At 35.9% G+C, this 14227-nt stretch overlaps 1 protein-coding gene across 1 annotated transcript in view; it reads right to left on the bottom strand.

Annotated features, from left to right (window-relative positions):
* Nucleotides 1-14227, bottom strand: part of KCNU1 (potassium calcium-activated channel subfamily U member 1) — a 150263-nt gene that overhangs the window by 86784 nt on the left and 49252 nt on the right. The window contains exons 15-18 of the mRNA XM_047090423.1: nt 13515-13627; nt 13093-13161; nt 9459-9548; nt 9226-9323 (exon numbers count right to left, since the gene is read on the bottom strand). Coding sequence (XP_046946379.1) covers nt 9226-9323; nt 9459-9548; nt 13093-13161; nt 13515-13627 — 370 coding nt within the window. The remainder of the gene's footprint in view (nt 1-9225; nt 9324-9458; nt 9549-13092; nt 13162-13514; nt 13628-14227) is intronic.

Here is a 14227-nt window from a genome sequence, read left to right as displayed (position 1 = left end):
AGAAATACCAACTCTACATTTAACACAATAGTGTTAAATTCATACTGTTCAATCATTACTCTGAATGTAAATGGACTAAATGTTTCAATCAAAACACGTAGGGTATCAGAATGGGCAAAAAAGCAACATCCATTTATAATGCTGCCTACCAGAGACTAATTTTATACCTAAAGACACCTGCAGCTTGAAAGTGAGGGGATGGAGAACCATCTATCATACTAATGGACATCAAAAGAAAGCTGGATTTCTTAAGAAAGCTGGATTATATAAATATATAAATCAAGCATAAAGAAACTCATTGATAATAGTACAAAAATAATAAGGGACTTTAACACACCACTTACAACAATGGACAGATTACCTAAGCAGAAAATCAATAAGGAAACAATGGCTTTGAATGATACACTGGACCAGATGGACTTAACAGATATATTTAGAACATTTCAGAGAAGCAGAATATACATTCTTTTCAAGCACACGTGGAACATTCCCCAGAATACATCACATACTAGGTCACAAATCAGGCCTGAACAGGTACAAAAATATCAAGATCATACCATGCATATTTTCAGATCAAAACTTGAAGTCAACAACAAGAAAAAAATTGGAAAGCCCTCAAATACATGGAAGTTAAAGAATATACTACTAAAGAATAAATGGGTCAACCAGGAAATTAAAGAAGAAATTTAAAAAAATACATGCAAGTCAATGAAAATGAAAACATAACAGTCCAAAACTTTTGAGATGAAGAAAAAGTAGTCCTAAGAGGGAAGTATATTGCAATCCAGGCCTATTTCAAGAAAGCAAATAAAGCCTAAAGCCAACAGAAGAAGGGAATAATAAGGTTAGTGCAGAAATAAATGATACAGAAACAAACCGAAAACCAGTAGAACAGATCAACAAAACTTAGAGTAGCTTTTTTGAAAGAATAAGCAAAATTGATAATTCCCTAGCCAGATTTATCAAAAAGAAAAAAGACCCAAATACATAAAATCATGACTGAAAGAGAGGTCACAACCAACACCACAGAAATATAAACAATTATAAGAGAATACTACAAAAAATTCTATGTAAACAAACTGGGCAATTTGGAAGAAATGGACAAATTCCTAGAAATTCACAAACTACTAAAACTGAAACAGGAAGAAATAGAAAATTTGAACAAAAAGAAAAATTAATGCCTATTCTTCTCAAACTGCTCTGAAATATAGAAATAGAAGGAAAACTTCCAAAGTCATTCTACAAAGCCAACATTACCTTGGTTCCAAAACCAGACAAAGACTACACTAAAAAGGTGAATTAGAGGCCATCATCCCTGATGATAATGGATACAAAAATTCTCAATAAGATACTAGCAAATCAAAATCAACAGTACATTACAAGAGTTATTCACTGTGATCAAGTGAGGTTTATTCCTGGGTTGAAGGGTTGGTTCAATATTCATAAACAGTCAAAGTGATGAACCACATTAACAAAAGAAAGGATAAGAACCATATGATCATTTCAATAGATGCAGAAAAAGCATTTGACATAATATAGCATACATTCTTGATAAAAACCCTCAACAAAGTGGGGACAGATGGAACATACCTCAACAGGCCACATACGAAAGACCCAAAACTAATATCGTCCTCTACGGGGAAAAACTGAGAGCCTTTCCCCTACAGTCAGGAATAAGACAAGGATGTCACCTAACCTTACTATTTAACCTAGCACTAGCACTGGAAGTCAGCCTCAGCCATAAGACAACAAAAAGAAATAAACGGCATCCAAATAGGAAAGGAAGAAGTCAAACTTTTACTATTTGCAGACGACATTAATATACTACGTAGAAAACCTGAAAGACTTCGGCAAAAAAAAACTGCTAGAAATAATACATGAATTCAGCAAAGTCACAGGATATGAAATCAATTCAGGAATCTGTTGCATGTCTACACACCAATAGTGAAGCAGCAAAAAAAAGAAATCAAGAAATCATTTCCATTTGCAATTGCACCAAAAATAGTAAGATACCTAGAAAGAAACCTAACTAAAGAGGTAAAAGATCTATACTCTGAAAACTATAGAACACTTATGAAAGAAATTGAAGAGGACACAAAAAAATGGAAAAGCATCCCATGCTCATGGATTGGAAAAACAGCATTGTTAAAATGTCTATACAACCAAAATCAATCTCCACATTTAAAGCAATCCCTATCACAGTAACACCAGCATTTTTCTCAGAGCTAGAACAAACAATCCTAGTTTGTATGTAACCACAAAAGACCCTGAATAGCCAAAGCAATCCTGAAAAAGAAAAACAAAACTGGAGGCATCACGGTTCTGGATTTCAAGCTACATTACAAAGCTGTAGTCATCAAGACTGTATGGTACTGGCACAAAACAGACAAATAGTTCAATGGAACAGAATAGAAAAACCAGAAATGGATCCACAACTATATGGTCAACTAATCTTTTACAAAGTAGGAAAGAACATTCAATGTAAAAAAGACGGTCTCTTTAAGAAACAGTGTTGTGAAAACTAGATGGCAACATGCAGAAGAATGAAACTAGACCACTTTCTTACACCATACACAAAAATAAATTCAAAATGGATAAAAGACTTAAATGTGAGACAGGAAGCCATCAAAATCCTACAGGAGAACACAGGCAGCAACCCCTTTGACCTCAGTCAGACCAACTTCTTACTACACATGTTGCTGAAGGTAAGGGAAACAAAAGCAAACGTGAACTACTGGGACTTCATCAAGTTAATAAGCTTCTGCACAGTGAGGGAAACAATGAACAAAACTAAAAGGCAGCCTACAGAATGGGAAAAGATATTTGTAAACAACATATCTAACAAAGGGTTGGGATTCAAAATCTGTAAGTAATTTATCAAATTCAACACCCAAAAACAAATAACTCACTTAAGAAATGGGTGGAAGATATGAGCAGACACTTTTCCAAAGAAGATATTCACATGGCTAACAGACATATGAAAAGATGCTCAACATAATTCATCATCAGGGAAATCCAAATCAAAGCCACATTGAGATATCACCTCATACCTGTAATAGTGGCTAAAATTAACAACACAGGAAACAACAGGTTTTGATGAGGATGCAGAGAAAAGGAAACCTGCTTGCACTGTTGGTGGGAATGCAAACTGGTGCAGCCACTCTGGAGAACAGTATGGAGATTGCCCAAAAAATTAAAAATGGAACTACCCTACATTGTAGCAATTTCACTACTAGATATTACCCAGAGGTCCCAAAAATACAGATTTGAAGGAGTACACGCACTCCAATGTTATAGTAGCAGTATCAAAAATGGCCAAACTATGCAGAGAACCCAAATGTCCGCTAATGGGTGTACAAAACTGGAGTGTATACACACACACACACACACACACACACACACACACACATTCATACAATGGTAATATCACTCATCCATCAAAAATAATGAAATCTTGCCATTTGCAATGACATGGATGGAGCTAGTGTATTATGCTAAGTGAAGCAAATCAGTCAGAGAAAGACAAATACCATATTACTTCACTCATTTGTGAAATTTAGTAAACAAAACAGATGAACATATGGGAAGGGAGGGAAAGAAGTCAGGGAAACAAACCACAAGAGATTCTTAATGATAGAGAACAAACTGTGGGTTGATGGAGGGAAGTAGGTAGGAGATGAGCTAGATGGGTGATGGGTACTAAGGAGGGCACTTGTGATGAGCACTGAGTGTTGTACGTAGGTGATGAATCACTGAATTCTACTCCTGAAACCAATATTGCACTGTATGTTAACCAATTAAAATGCAAATTTTAAAGAAAGTATTAAAAAAAGAAAAAAGATATAACATTAAAAAACGTCAAATGTCAGATGTAAATACTAACTTATCAGTAACTGCATTAAATGTGAAAGGATTAGACTCTGCAATAAAGAAGGAGGGATTGGCAAATGGGAAAAAAAAAGACATGATCCAACTCTATGCTGCATGCAAGATATATACTTCAGATTCAAAGACACTAACAGATTGAGAGAAAAAGGATGAAAAAAGGTATTTTATGACAATGGTAATCAAAAGAGGGCTAGAGTGGTTATACTAATTTCACACAAAATAGAACTTAATACAAAATACAAAAATAGTAATTCAAAAATATTACTAAAAACAAAGACATTTTATAATGATAAAATGGTTAATCTACCATGAAGATATAACAGACTCAGAGGCACATAACCATAGGAATCCAAAATACATGATGCAAAATCTAACATATTTAAATGGGGAAATAGACAATTCAACAACAATAACTGGAACTCTAATAGTCCACTTTCAATAATAGATAGGACCACTATCGATTGTTCTATTAGCAAGGAAATGGAAAACTTTAAAAATTCTATAAATCAACTAGACCTGACAAATATCTATGGAACATTCCACCCAACAACAGAAGAATACATGGTCTTTCCAAGTATACATTGAATATTGTTCAGGATAGATCATATACTAGTCCATAAAATAAGTATCAAAAAATTTAAAAAGATTTAAATCATACAAAGTATTCTCTTAAACTACAACAAAATGAAATGAAAAATCAGTAATAAAGTAATTATAGAAATTCACAAATATGTGAAAATAAAAACAACACATGCCTAAATAACCAATGGGTCCTTCCTCCCAAAAAATCACAAGTGAAATTATAAAATATTTTTAGATGAATGAAAATGAAAACACAAAACATCACAAATACAGCCTGTCCCTGAAGAGTGCTTAGAGAGAATTTTATTGATGTTAATTCCTTTACTTATTAAAAAAGAAAAAAAGATCGAAAATCAATGAAGTAATCTAACCTTTCATGTTAAGACATTGAGAAAAGAAAATTAACCCACATCAAGTTGAAAGAAGTAAATAATAAAAATTATACATCATTTAAATAAAAGAAAAATAGTAGAAAAAATAAATTAAAAAACCCAAAGAAAATTGGCAAGCATTTTTGGCAAGACTGGCCTCAAAAATGAAGAAATACTCAAATAACAAAAATCATAAATTAATGGGGTGATGTTACTACTGACATGACAAACATGAAAAGGATTAGAAGGGAATATATATGTATACAATACTTTGCCTGTCAACAAATTTGATAACTGATTAAATGAATGAATTCCTAGAAGGACAAAACCATCAAAACTGTCTCAAGAAGAAACAGAAAATCTGAATAGCTCTGTAAGTAAAGAGATTCAACTAATAATAAAAAAATGAAGTTAGGCTTTACTGGTAAAATTGCATGAAATGTTTAAAAAAGAATTCACACTAATCCTTCACAAATGCCTCCAAAATATCAAAGAAAAGGAATGCTTCCCAAGATACTCTTTGGGGCCAAATTTACAATGACATCAAAATCAGACAAAGACATCACTCCCCCAAAGAAAGGAAAACTACCATCCAACATCTGTATTGAATACAGATGTAAAATTCCTCAACAAAATGCTAGCAAACCAAATCCAGCAGATATGGAAAGGGTTTTACAGTATGACCAATTAGGACGTTGGCTTAATATATAAAGTCAATTAATGTAATATATTCTACCAGCAGAATAAAAGACAAAAACCACAAGTTTATCTCCAAAAGGAAAAAGCATTTGACAAAGATCAAAACCACTATAAATCAAGAAAAGAAACAAACAAACAAAAAAACCCTGAGGAATTTAGTTATAGAAAAGAATATCCTCAGCCAGATAATGAGCATCTATGAAAAACTTACAGTTAACATCATACTTAATGCTTTCTCCCTAAGGTCAGGAACAAAACAGGGATATAAGCTCTTATTACTTCTATTCAACATTGTCCTGGAGATTATTCCAGGGCAATTAGGCAAGAAAAATAAAGAAAAGGCCATCAGAAAAAGTATTACAGCTAAAAAAACAAGTTCAGCAAGGTTGCAGAATATAAGATCAATACACAAAATTCAATTGTATTTCTATACAGTAACAATGAATCATCTGCAAACAAAATCAAGAAAACAATTTCATTTATAATAGCGCTAAAAAGAATAAAACACTTGGGAATCAACTGAACAAAAGTAGTCTAAAACCTGTTATCTGAAAATTATAGAAAATTGTTGAAGGATATTAAAGGTACAAGTAGATACAAAGACATCACATGTTCATGAGTCAAAGAGTTACTATTAAGATAGCAATATTTCCAAAATTGACCTACATATTCAACACAATGTCAATCAAAATCCCAGGTGGCTTCTTTGCAGAAATTGAAATGTTTTTCTGAATTTTCATAAAGAAATACAGGGACCCAGAACAATCAAAACAATACTGAAAAAAAATAACAGACTTGGAAGACTCATATTTCTCAATTTCAAAACTTAATATAAAACTATAGTAGTCAAGTCATTGTAGAGCTAAATGTACAGAGCAATGAAATAAAATTGAGACCCATAAATAAACTCACACTTTTGCAATCCATTGTTTTTTGACAAGGGTACCCAAAACAGTTCAATGTGGAAATGTTTTGAGAAAATGGTTCTGGGACAACTGAATATCCACAGTGAAAAAAATGAGGTTGGATCTTTTTCTTACATCAAACACAAAAATCAACTCAAAAGAGATCACCACCCTACATGTAAGAGCTAAAAATACAAAATTCTTAGAAGAAAATATCAGAGTAAATCTTTATGACCTCAGGTTAGATATTCCACAAAAACACAAGCAACAGAAGAAAAACTACTTCATTGGACTTCATCAAAATATAGGAATTATATGAAGAAATAAAAAGACAAACCACAAAATTGGTGAAAATACTGGCAGAATATACATTTCATGTATTTAGAATATACAAAGATTATATACATCTCAATATTAGGAAGATAATACCCTTATATAAAAATGGTTAAAGGATTTGAATAGACATTTTTCAAAGATATACAAATGGCCAGTAAGATCCTCATAAAAAGATGCTCGACCTCATTAGCCATTAGGAAAATTCAAGTTAAAACCACAATAAGATACCAATTTAAACCCATTAGGATGGCTATCCTTTTTTTTTTTTTAAGGGAAAATCATTTTTAAAAAAAGGATGTGGAGAAATTGGAGTTCTTGTGTCCTGCTTGTGCAAATGTGAAATGATGTAGCCACTATGGAAAACAATATGGGGGTTCTTCACAAAATGAAACACAGAATTAATATTTGATTTAGCAATTCTACTTATGGATATATACTCAAAAACTTGCAAGCAGGAACTCAAAAAGGTATCTGCGCACCAATATTCATAGCAACATTATCTGCAATATCCAAAAGGTGGAAACAATTCAAATGTCCAGCAACAGATAAATGAATGAACAAAATGCAGTATACCCATCCAATGTGATACTGTTCAGCCATAAAGAGAAATGAGGTATTGACACACGCCACAGCATGGCTAAGTGAAAGGTGCCCAACACACAAGGCCACATGCTGTCTGATTCCCTTTTCATGAAATGGCCCAAACAGGTAAACCTAAGACACAGAAAGTGTCTTAGAGCCTGTGAGGAGTGTGGGCAGATGGGATGAGTAACTGCTATTGGGTGTGGAGTTTCTTTGAGAGGTACAGAAAATGTTCTAAATTTGTAGTGATAGTTGCACAAATCTGCTTACGTACTAAGAACCACTGAATCGTTGTACACTTTAAAAGTATTTGCTTCATGGTATTTAAATTATATCTCAATAAAGCTATTATAAAAAATGATAGAGACCGGATCTCTCAGATGGGACCCAGTCCCTTCCCCCCCATCCCCAACACACAGAGCTTGTGTCTCAGGTTGGTGAGCAGGGGCTAGACAAGGGAAACATGATAGTTTTGTGGTGTGCAAAGGGGAAAATGAGAAATGTGTTTCCATTTTCATATGGTGTTTCATATGGTGTTCATATGTTTCATTTTCATTGGTGTTGTGTCCTTGGAGGAGGGTTTAGGAACAGTGCAAGGTGGTTACTGAGGAGGAGACGAGCCAGCACGTGTGTTTAAGCAGAGAGAAGGCCTGAAAGGGCTCCCACCTCCTGGCAGACATATGTACACCAGGAGACTGAAAAATCCCAAACAGCTGAGGGATCAAAATAACATATGGAATGAAAAGCCTAGGGATACAGGAAAAGGGATGCTGCAGACCTCAAAACCCGAGGTTATAGTAGGGAGGATAGATTTTAGTAACAAATGACAGAAGGTGACCCAAAGCCAGGAGGAGCTGACGCTGGTTATTGATGCAGAGGTCACAGAAGCTGACACTTATCAAGGGATGAGGCACCTCAGGAACCGGTAAGGACTTGTATGAAAGGGTATCTTGCTATCCACTACAAGAACAACCATGATGTTAAGCAAATTTACTCCTGCATTTAAATAGAATACTGGGGAGAAGGGGAAGATAATCTTAGAGATAAGAAAAGTCCTGATAGGAAATTCAAATTTTGAATTAAGTTTAATTGCTGAAACACTAAGGATTTTACCCATAGAATTTTACTGTACCTGGAAGAGACTAAGTTTTAAGCCACAAGGGAGGAAGTTACCATGAATGCTTGAGATTCATTTCTCTTTTCCTGCTATTAAGTGGGAAAGGTTGTTGGTAAGCTATTGGGTTCATGTAGAGACAGAATAAAAAGTTACATTTCTTCATCACTGTGTCAAAATGAGTAAATTTTAAACCCCCTATTATCCATTAAGGAAACAGAATACTCAAGGGATGGTATTGTTCCCAAGGAAGAAATGATAATAATGTAGCACAGTAGAGGTGTTAAAGCTACAATGGCAATCATATTGCAATATAAATATATCAACTCAATATGTTGCACACCTTAAATTTATACAATGTTCTTTGTCAAGTAAATGTAAGGCAATAATTTTTATAAGAGTGGCCATGAGGTGGCCTATGGCCAACCAAGCAGTCGGATACAGGCTGAATGAACTTTGAGACTGAAGTCGGGAAGCACCTCCAATTAGCTCCGGGACTTTGCACGCTACTGAATCTCTTGGTACTCACTTGCCTGTGTGTGAAGGAGTCTAACTAGATAACTAGTAAGATTTCTTCCAGCTCTAAAAGACTGATTCTCAGGTCTTGTATGCCCAGTGGGGAAATATCTGCCACTTCTTGGCCAAATTCAAGTGGGCATTATCTTTTAAGAGGGGGGAACCTCTCCTCTTTCCTTGGCCATGCCCCTGGAAGCTGGGCTGAGGGCAACCAGATATAAAGTGCAGTTACCTGGGAAGTGTCGCTGGATCTTGGTTTTGCAGTTACATTTTCCAATTAGCTCAGGAATGAAGACATCACCGTGACATTTGGCACAGTAAAAGGCGGCTCTGGACAATGAAAGCAAATGAAGAATGACTTATGTGAGGCTTAACACTAAGGAAGCGTGGCACTGGCTCAGTCTGTCTGCCATTAAGTTGCATTTGCCTTAGGACTTTCTCCCCATAAAGTAATAAAAAAATTACCTTATGACTTCCTTTGAAGATTCAGCAATAAAGAACCCTAATGTGTTCTTACGCAGTTTAACTTCTGCAGGTGGATTTAGCATCAGACCACTGGAAACAGAAAATGAAAACACAGTAATTTCCCCCCTTTAATTTCTGTGGCAATAATTGGTGTTTCATTCTGTCATAACCAACGGATTCTCTAAGCTATAGAGTTAACAGGACCCCATCCGCAACTACGGCCAAACACAGTAGAAAAAGTGAATTTGACTATATTTCTTTGATTGCTGCTAAATATCCAGAAGGGAGCCACGTCACAACACGATTGCTGAGTTGCATGCAGCTGAGCTGAGTCCAGCTGAGCTGGACTGCATCCTGAATCTGAAATGGGCAAACCAACTAAGATGCATGAAGCCTTGCTAATTTAGGCTATCCAATGCCACGGCCACACAGTTGAAAGTCTTACGGTCCTGCTAGTGGTGTTTATCCTTAGGCTACTTGCCCTGTAAAAGGAAATGATGTCTAGTTAACCAGCTGGATTCAAAGGTTCCTTTTGTTTGCCTATGTAATTTTTGAACTTATGTATTTCTTTTGACTTCACTTTTTTTTCTATCTTGATTGCAAGATTTTTGAGAGCAGGAACCACATGAATAGCTTCTACCGCTACATGAATGCTTTGATTTTCTATTTTCTTATGGTTTGTGTGTTTGAAAATGGCATCTTACAAATTTTATCCATGATACTCCTTGATGCAGTACTACATTATGACTATTTGAATTCCTCACACTTCTCCCCATTTGTTGAGATATCCCGTTTTTATTTCCTTTAATTCAGACCTCCAGCACGGTGAGGTCTTATAACCCTGAAACTCCCATGACTTCATTTGTGCATAATGAAAGTACTTCTTCCCACCTTTAAAACACAAACCTTTTATATTAACATTGGAAAGAAGTCAAGTCTTAATTTTGGAAAGCTTATTCTGTTGTTAGGGCGCTCCAAAGTAACGTGCAAATGTAAGAGCCTTACAAAAATAAAAGGGGTTTCACCACAAAAGCTCTTCCACCCTATGCCAAGAGTAGAAAGATGCTGAATAGCTGTATTGAGGTGGTTTGTTACCTGAGATATTGGATGGCATTTTCAAAAATGCACTGACTGATATTAATGAGCAGAACAAACCATTTTAACTTTGAAAAGAAAAGAACATGGATTTGTGCCCCTACCCCAATAACCCTGGTTGACGTTCACCAGCCAGCAAGCATAAACTTAGTTGTATCTTCTTATCTCCTATTTTTAAGGGGGCATCTTCTGAACGCATATTAAATAATTAGTTATGAAGATACTGTCATGATAATATCTGTGGTGACATTTGAAAGAAGAGGTGAACTCCCGTTGAAGATTTTCCCAAACTTTTCCCATACCCCCTCCATGAATCATGGCCAGTTGCTCTCTCAGAGAATGTTCCTTACTGGAACAAACTTAGAACATTATCTGACTGGGGCCAGATCCAGCTCTATCTCTTAGCAGATGACAAATTATCCTCTAAGACAAATCTTGATGATTATCGAGGGCTTTTCCAAGTTTTAAAATCTATTCAAGTGTATCAATGGGAAGAGAAAATAAAAGATAAGATAGGTTCCCCCCCACCACCAGTTTTTCCTATATACTAGTCTAAAACCCCAGCCATTGAGATACCCTATTTTCCTTCCTTTTGTGGCCGTGGTGGAGTTAGCACAGCATAGTGAGCAGAAGCACTGTCCCCAGAGCCAGGCTGAGTTCAGATTCTGGCTCTGCCACTTGGGACTGGTGTGAGTTTGGGAAAATTATTTAACTTTTCAGGGCCTCATCTTCCTCCTCTATAAAATGGGACTAAGAATTCTACCCATTGTTGTAAAGATTCAAGAGTTTATGTGAGTAAAGTGCCTACAGCACTGTTGGTCATAAACTAGTAAAGGTGTAAAGACAGCTATTATCCATATCAGGATTTAATCCTTTTGATTCACCTGACTCTTCGGTGAGAAAACAAGATTAAATTTAAGTTGGAGCAGGTTCCTCTTTCATGAGGGTAGTTGCATTCTGGGTAGTACACAGCACCAGGACATTTGAATATATGTGGAAATTAGCTACATAATAAATGGTCATGTTTCTGGTCTGTGATGTCCCATAGCCATCCTAATAATAAAGTTTAACAAAATCAAGGATGTTAAAGTTGGAAAGGGTCTCAAAGACCATTTGGTCCAGCAGTTTCCAAATCCCAGTGAATAAAGTGACTGTATCAGGAACTTTGAAAATTCTCTGGCTCCACCCTTGGAGATTTTAATTTTATAGAGTTAAGAAGTAGGATTTTGGAATCTACATGCTTTGAAAGTTTTGCAAATAATTCTACTACATAGTCCAGATTGTTGAAGGCCAAAAACGTTCAAACTTGATCAAGTTCTGAGCTAGTCTCAAACCCAAACTGCCTGGGTTATGGTTCTAAGACTCCCATCTTTTTTTACCATGACCTATTTCCGGAAGAAGAGCCATTTGTCCAAGGATTAGATTTCGAGACTTTCTTGAGTATAGCAGGATTGTTAATTAGAATATAGACAGCCAGACAATACTATTTGTTATTCTCTCTTTAGTGACTTCCTTTGTACAGTACCCCACTCACTTCTTTAGCCCAGTTACATCCTGAATCCTCTATACTTCAATTTTTCTTTTCAACGTTTCATATAAAATTAGCCCTCTGTAGTCCATCTGCTATCATTCAAACTTATTGAATTGTTAATATTTCCCTGTAATTCTAAGGCTCCTGGTAATGACAGTTTTAGAGCTAGAATGACTTCCTCATTTTACAGAAGATGGACACTTCTCCAGTGCCATGGGGCCAGCAAATCATAATCAGGATCAGAATTTATTCTGTTGATTCCAATTTAATTCAACTTAGTTTTCCACTAAAAACACACACACACACAAGCCAATATAATATTCTTTCTTGTTCCTCATCCCACTTAATCCTCTAGTGTTTCTTATTTTTTAGTATCTTTTATCTCTGTATCATTGTAGCTGTTTGTCCTGTTTCTCTGTTTGTCCTGGATTTTCTTTTTCATTACATGATAAATTATCTTACTTCTCATATTATCCATTATGGGTTTTCAAGAAATTCCATTGATCTAATAATGTTACTTCTTTCTTTTATCCACCCTACCAACAGCATACTTTGTTCAGTAGGCCAAATTCTTATTTTGCCATATTTTGTAGCTTACTTTCTAAGGCTACAATTTGTGGGAGCATCTTCTGTCATAAATAATTTTAACTCATAGTATTATTTGATGGTCAAGACTTAGAAGATCTGGTAATACATTAAAAGGAACAGATATGAGAAGGAGACCACTTCTCTCTCCTGCTCATGAGAACTTGGGGAGGGCCATAATAACAAAGGCAAAGTACATGCTTACCCATCAGGATAACCATTCTAACCCCAATCATTAGATTTCTAACCCCAGTCACTAGAGACAGTACTAAGTGCACCACAGCAGACTGGGTGCCCAACAGGCTGGCTCTCAACAAATGGCAAAACCTTAGTTATGGCTGTATTTTTGTAAAAGTCTTAATCATAAAGATTCTCCTTTAAAAAAAAAAAACAAACTGAAGAGATTCAAAGTCTCATTGGTACCAGCAACCATGAAACAAGGATTTGTGTTCGATGGCTATCAGCATGAGTCCCATCTTCACAAAGCAGAGCCTAGGAAGGAAGACATGAAATTGTGAGGAAAGAGGGTGGCAGGGTGCTAATTCACAAGAACATGACCAACACTTTGTGCTCTGTGTCTGGGAAAACACTAGTACCTCAGCAGAGGAAGACCCTCCCAAATGTGGAATCCATTCTAAAGTAAGTCCCAGCCCACATGACGACTGTGACAGACACAAAACTGTCCCACACAGACTGCAAAGTTCTAGGTTGTAGAGACTCAGGCATGTTCATTCCCACATCTTCAACATCTACCATGGAGCCTGGCCTACAGTGAGCCCCCAATGAGCACTGTCAAAAGAATGTCACTTCAAGAAGAATGAGGAAAGTTATTTCTATTAACTTACCGGGAAACTTCAGGAAAACTCATTCCAGCAAAGTCATCAGAGAGACGTTGAGTCAGGATTTTGTTCTTCAGGCCATTCAAGAAATGTTTTTGCCAGGGCTGTTTAGGAAAAACCTGGAATACACAATCGTGTGACATGAAGCACAATGCCATGCAATATGGGATATTATAATTCAAGTTGTATATCCTGCTAGGCAGCAAACCAGCGCTTGTTGTGCTTAAGTCATAAAAAAGAGATTTGTCCTAGGGGTTAACTGAAGAAAGGAAGAACTTAAACTCTAACATACATCTTTACTATTTACACTAGAGAGTTCAGAATGAAGTAAAAGCATCATGACTTGATTTCTTCCCAGATGGCATTCAAGACTCCTTGTTGAAAACTGGAATTTTTCCAATAATTTCAGCAAGATAGACTAGTTTTTGAGTCAGTAACAGTAAGATAAGAAGGATAATATGGTATCTAAATTGTCTCTCCATGGATATGGCTATTCAAGATTGTTTTTTTTTTAACATATTAGTTTTCTACTGACTAGCCATATACCACAAAGAAAAAAATATGCATGGGTTCTGCCCAGCATCAGAAGTCTTCATAGCTTCAAATGAATTTAAGTGGCCATCCTGATCAATGGAAATGGGAATATAAAAATTGAGGGCAGCAATAGGTTTCTAGAGAAGAGGGAGATGGGAAGGGAGAAGGGTATCTCTCAAAAAGGC

The sequence above is a fragment of the Lynx rufus genome, unplaced genomic scaffold (assembly GCF_022079265.1).
Source record: "Lynx rufus isolate CCGP_SWC_20201006 ecotype Redwood Valley unplaced genomic scaffold, mLynRuf1.p SCAF_3, whole genome shotgun sequence".
In the NCBI taxonomy this organism is placed as follows: Eukaryota; Metazoa; Chordata; class Mammalia; order Carnivora; family Felidae; genus Lynx; species Lynx rufus.
The sequence above is the reverse complement of the archived record's forward strand: the minus strand, read 5'-3'. Positions and strand labels throughout refer to the sequence as shown.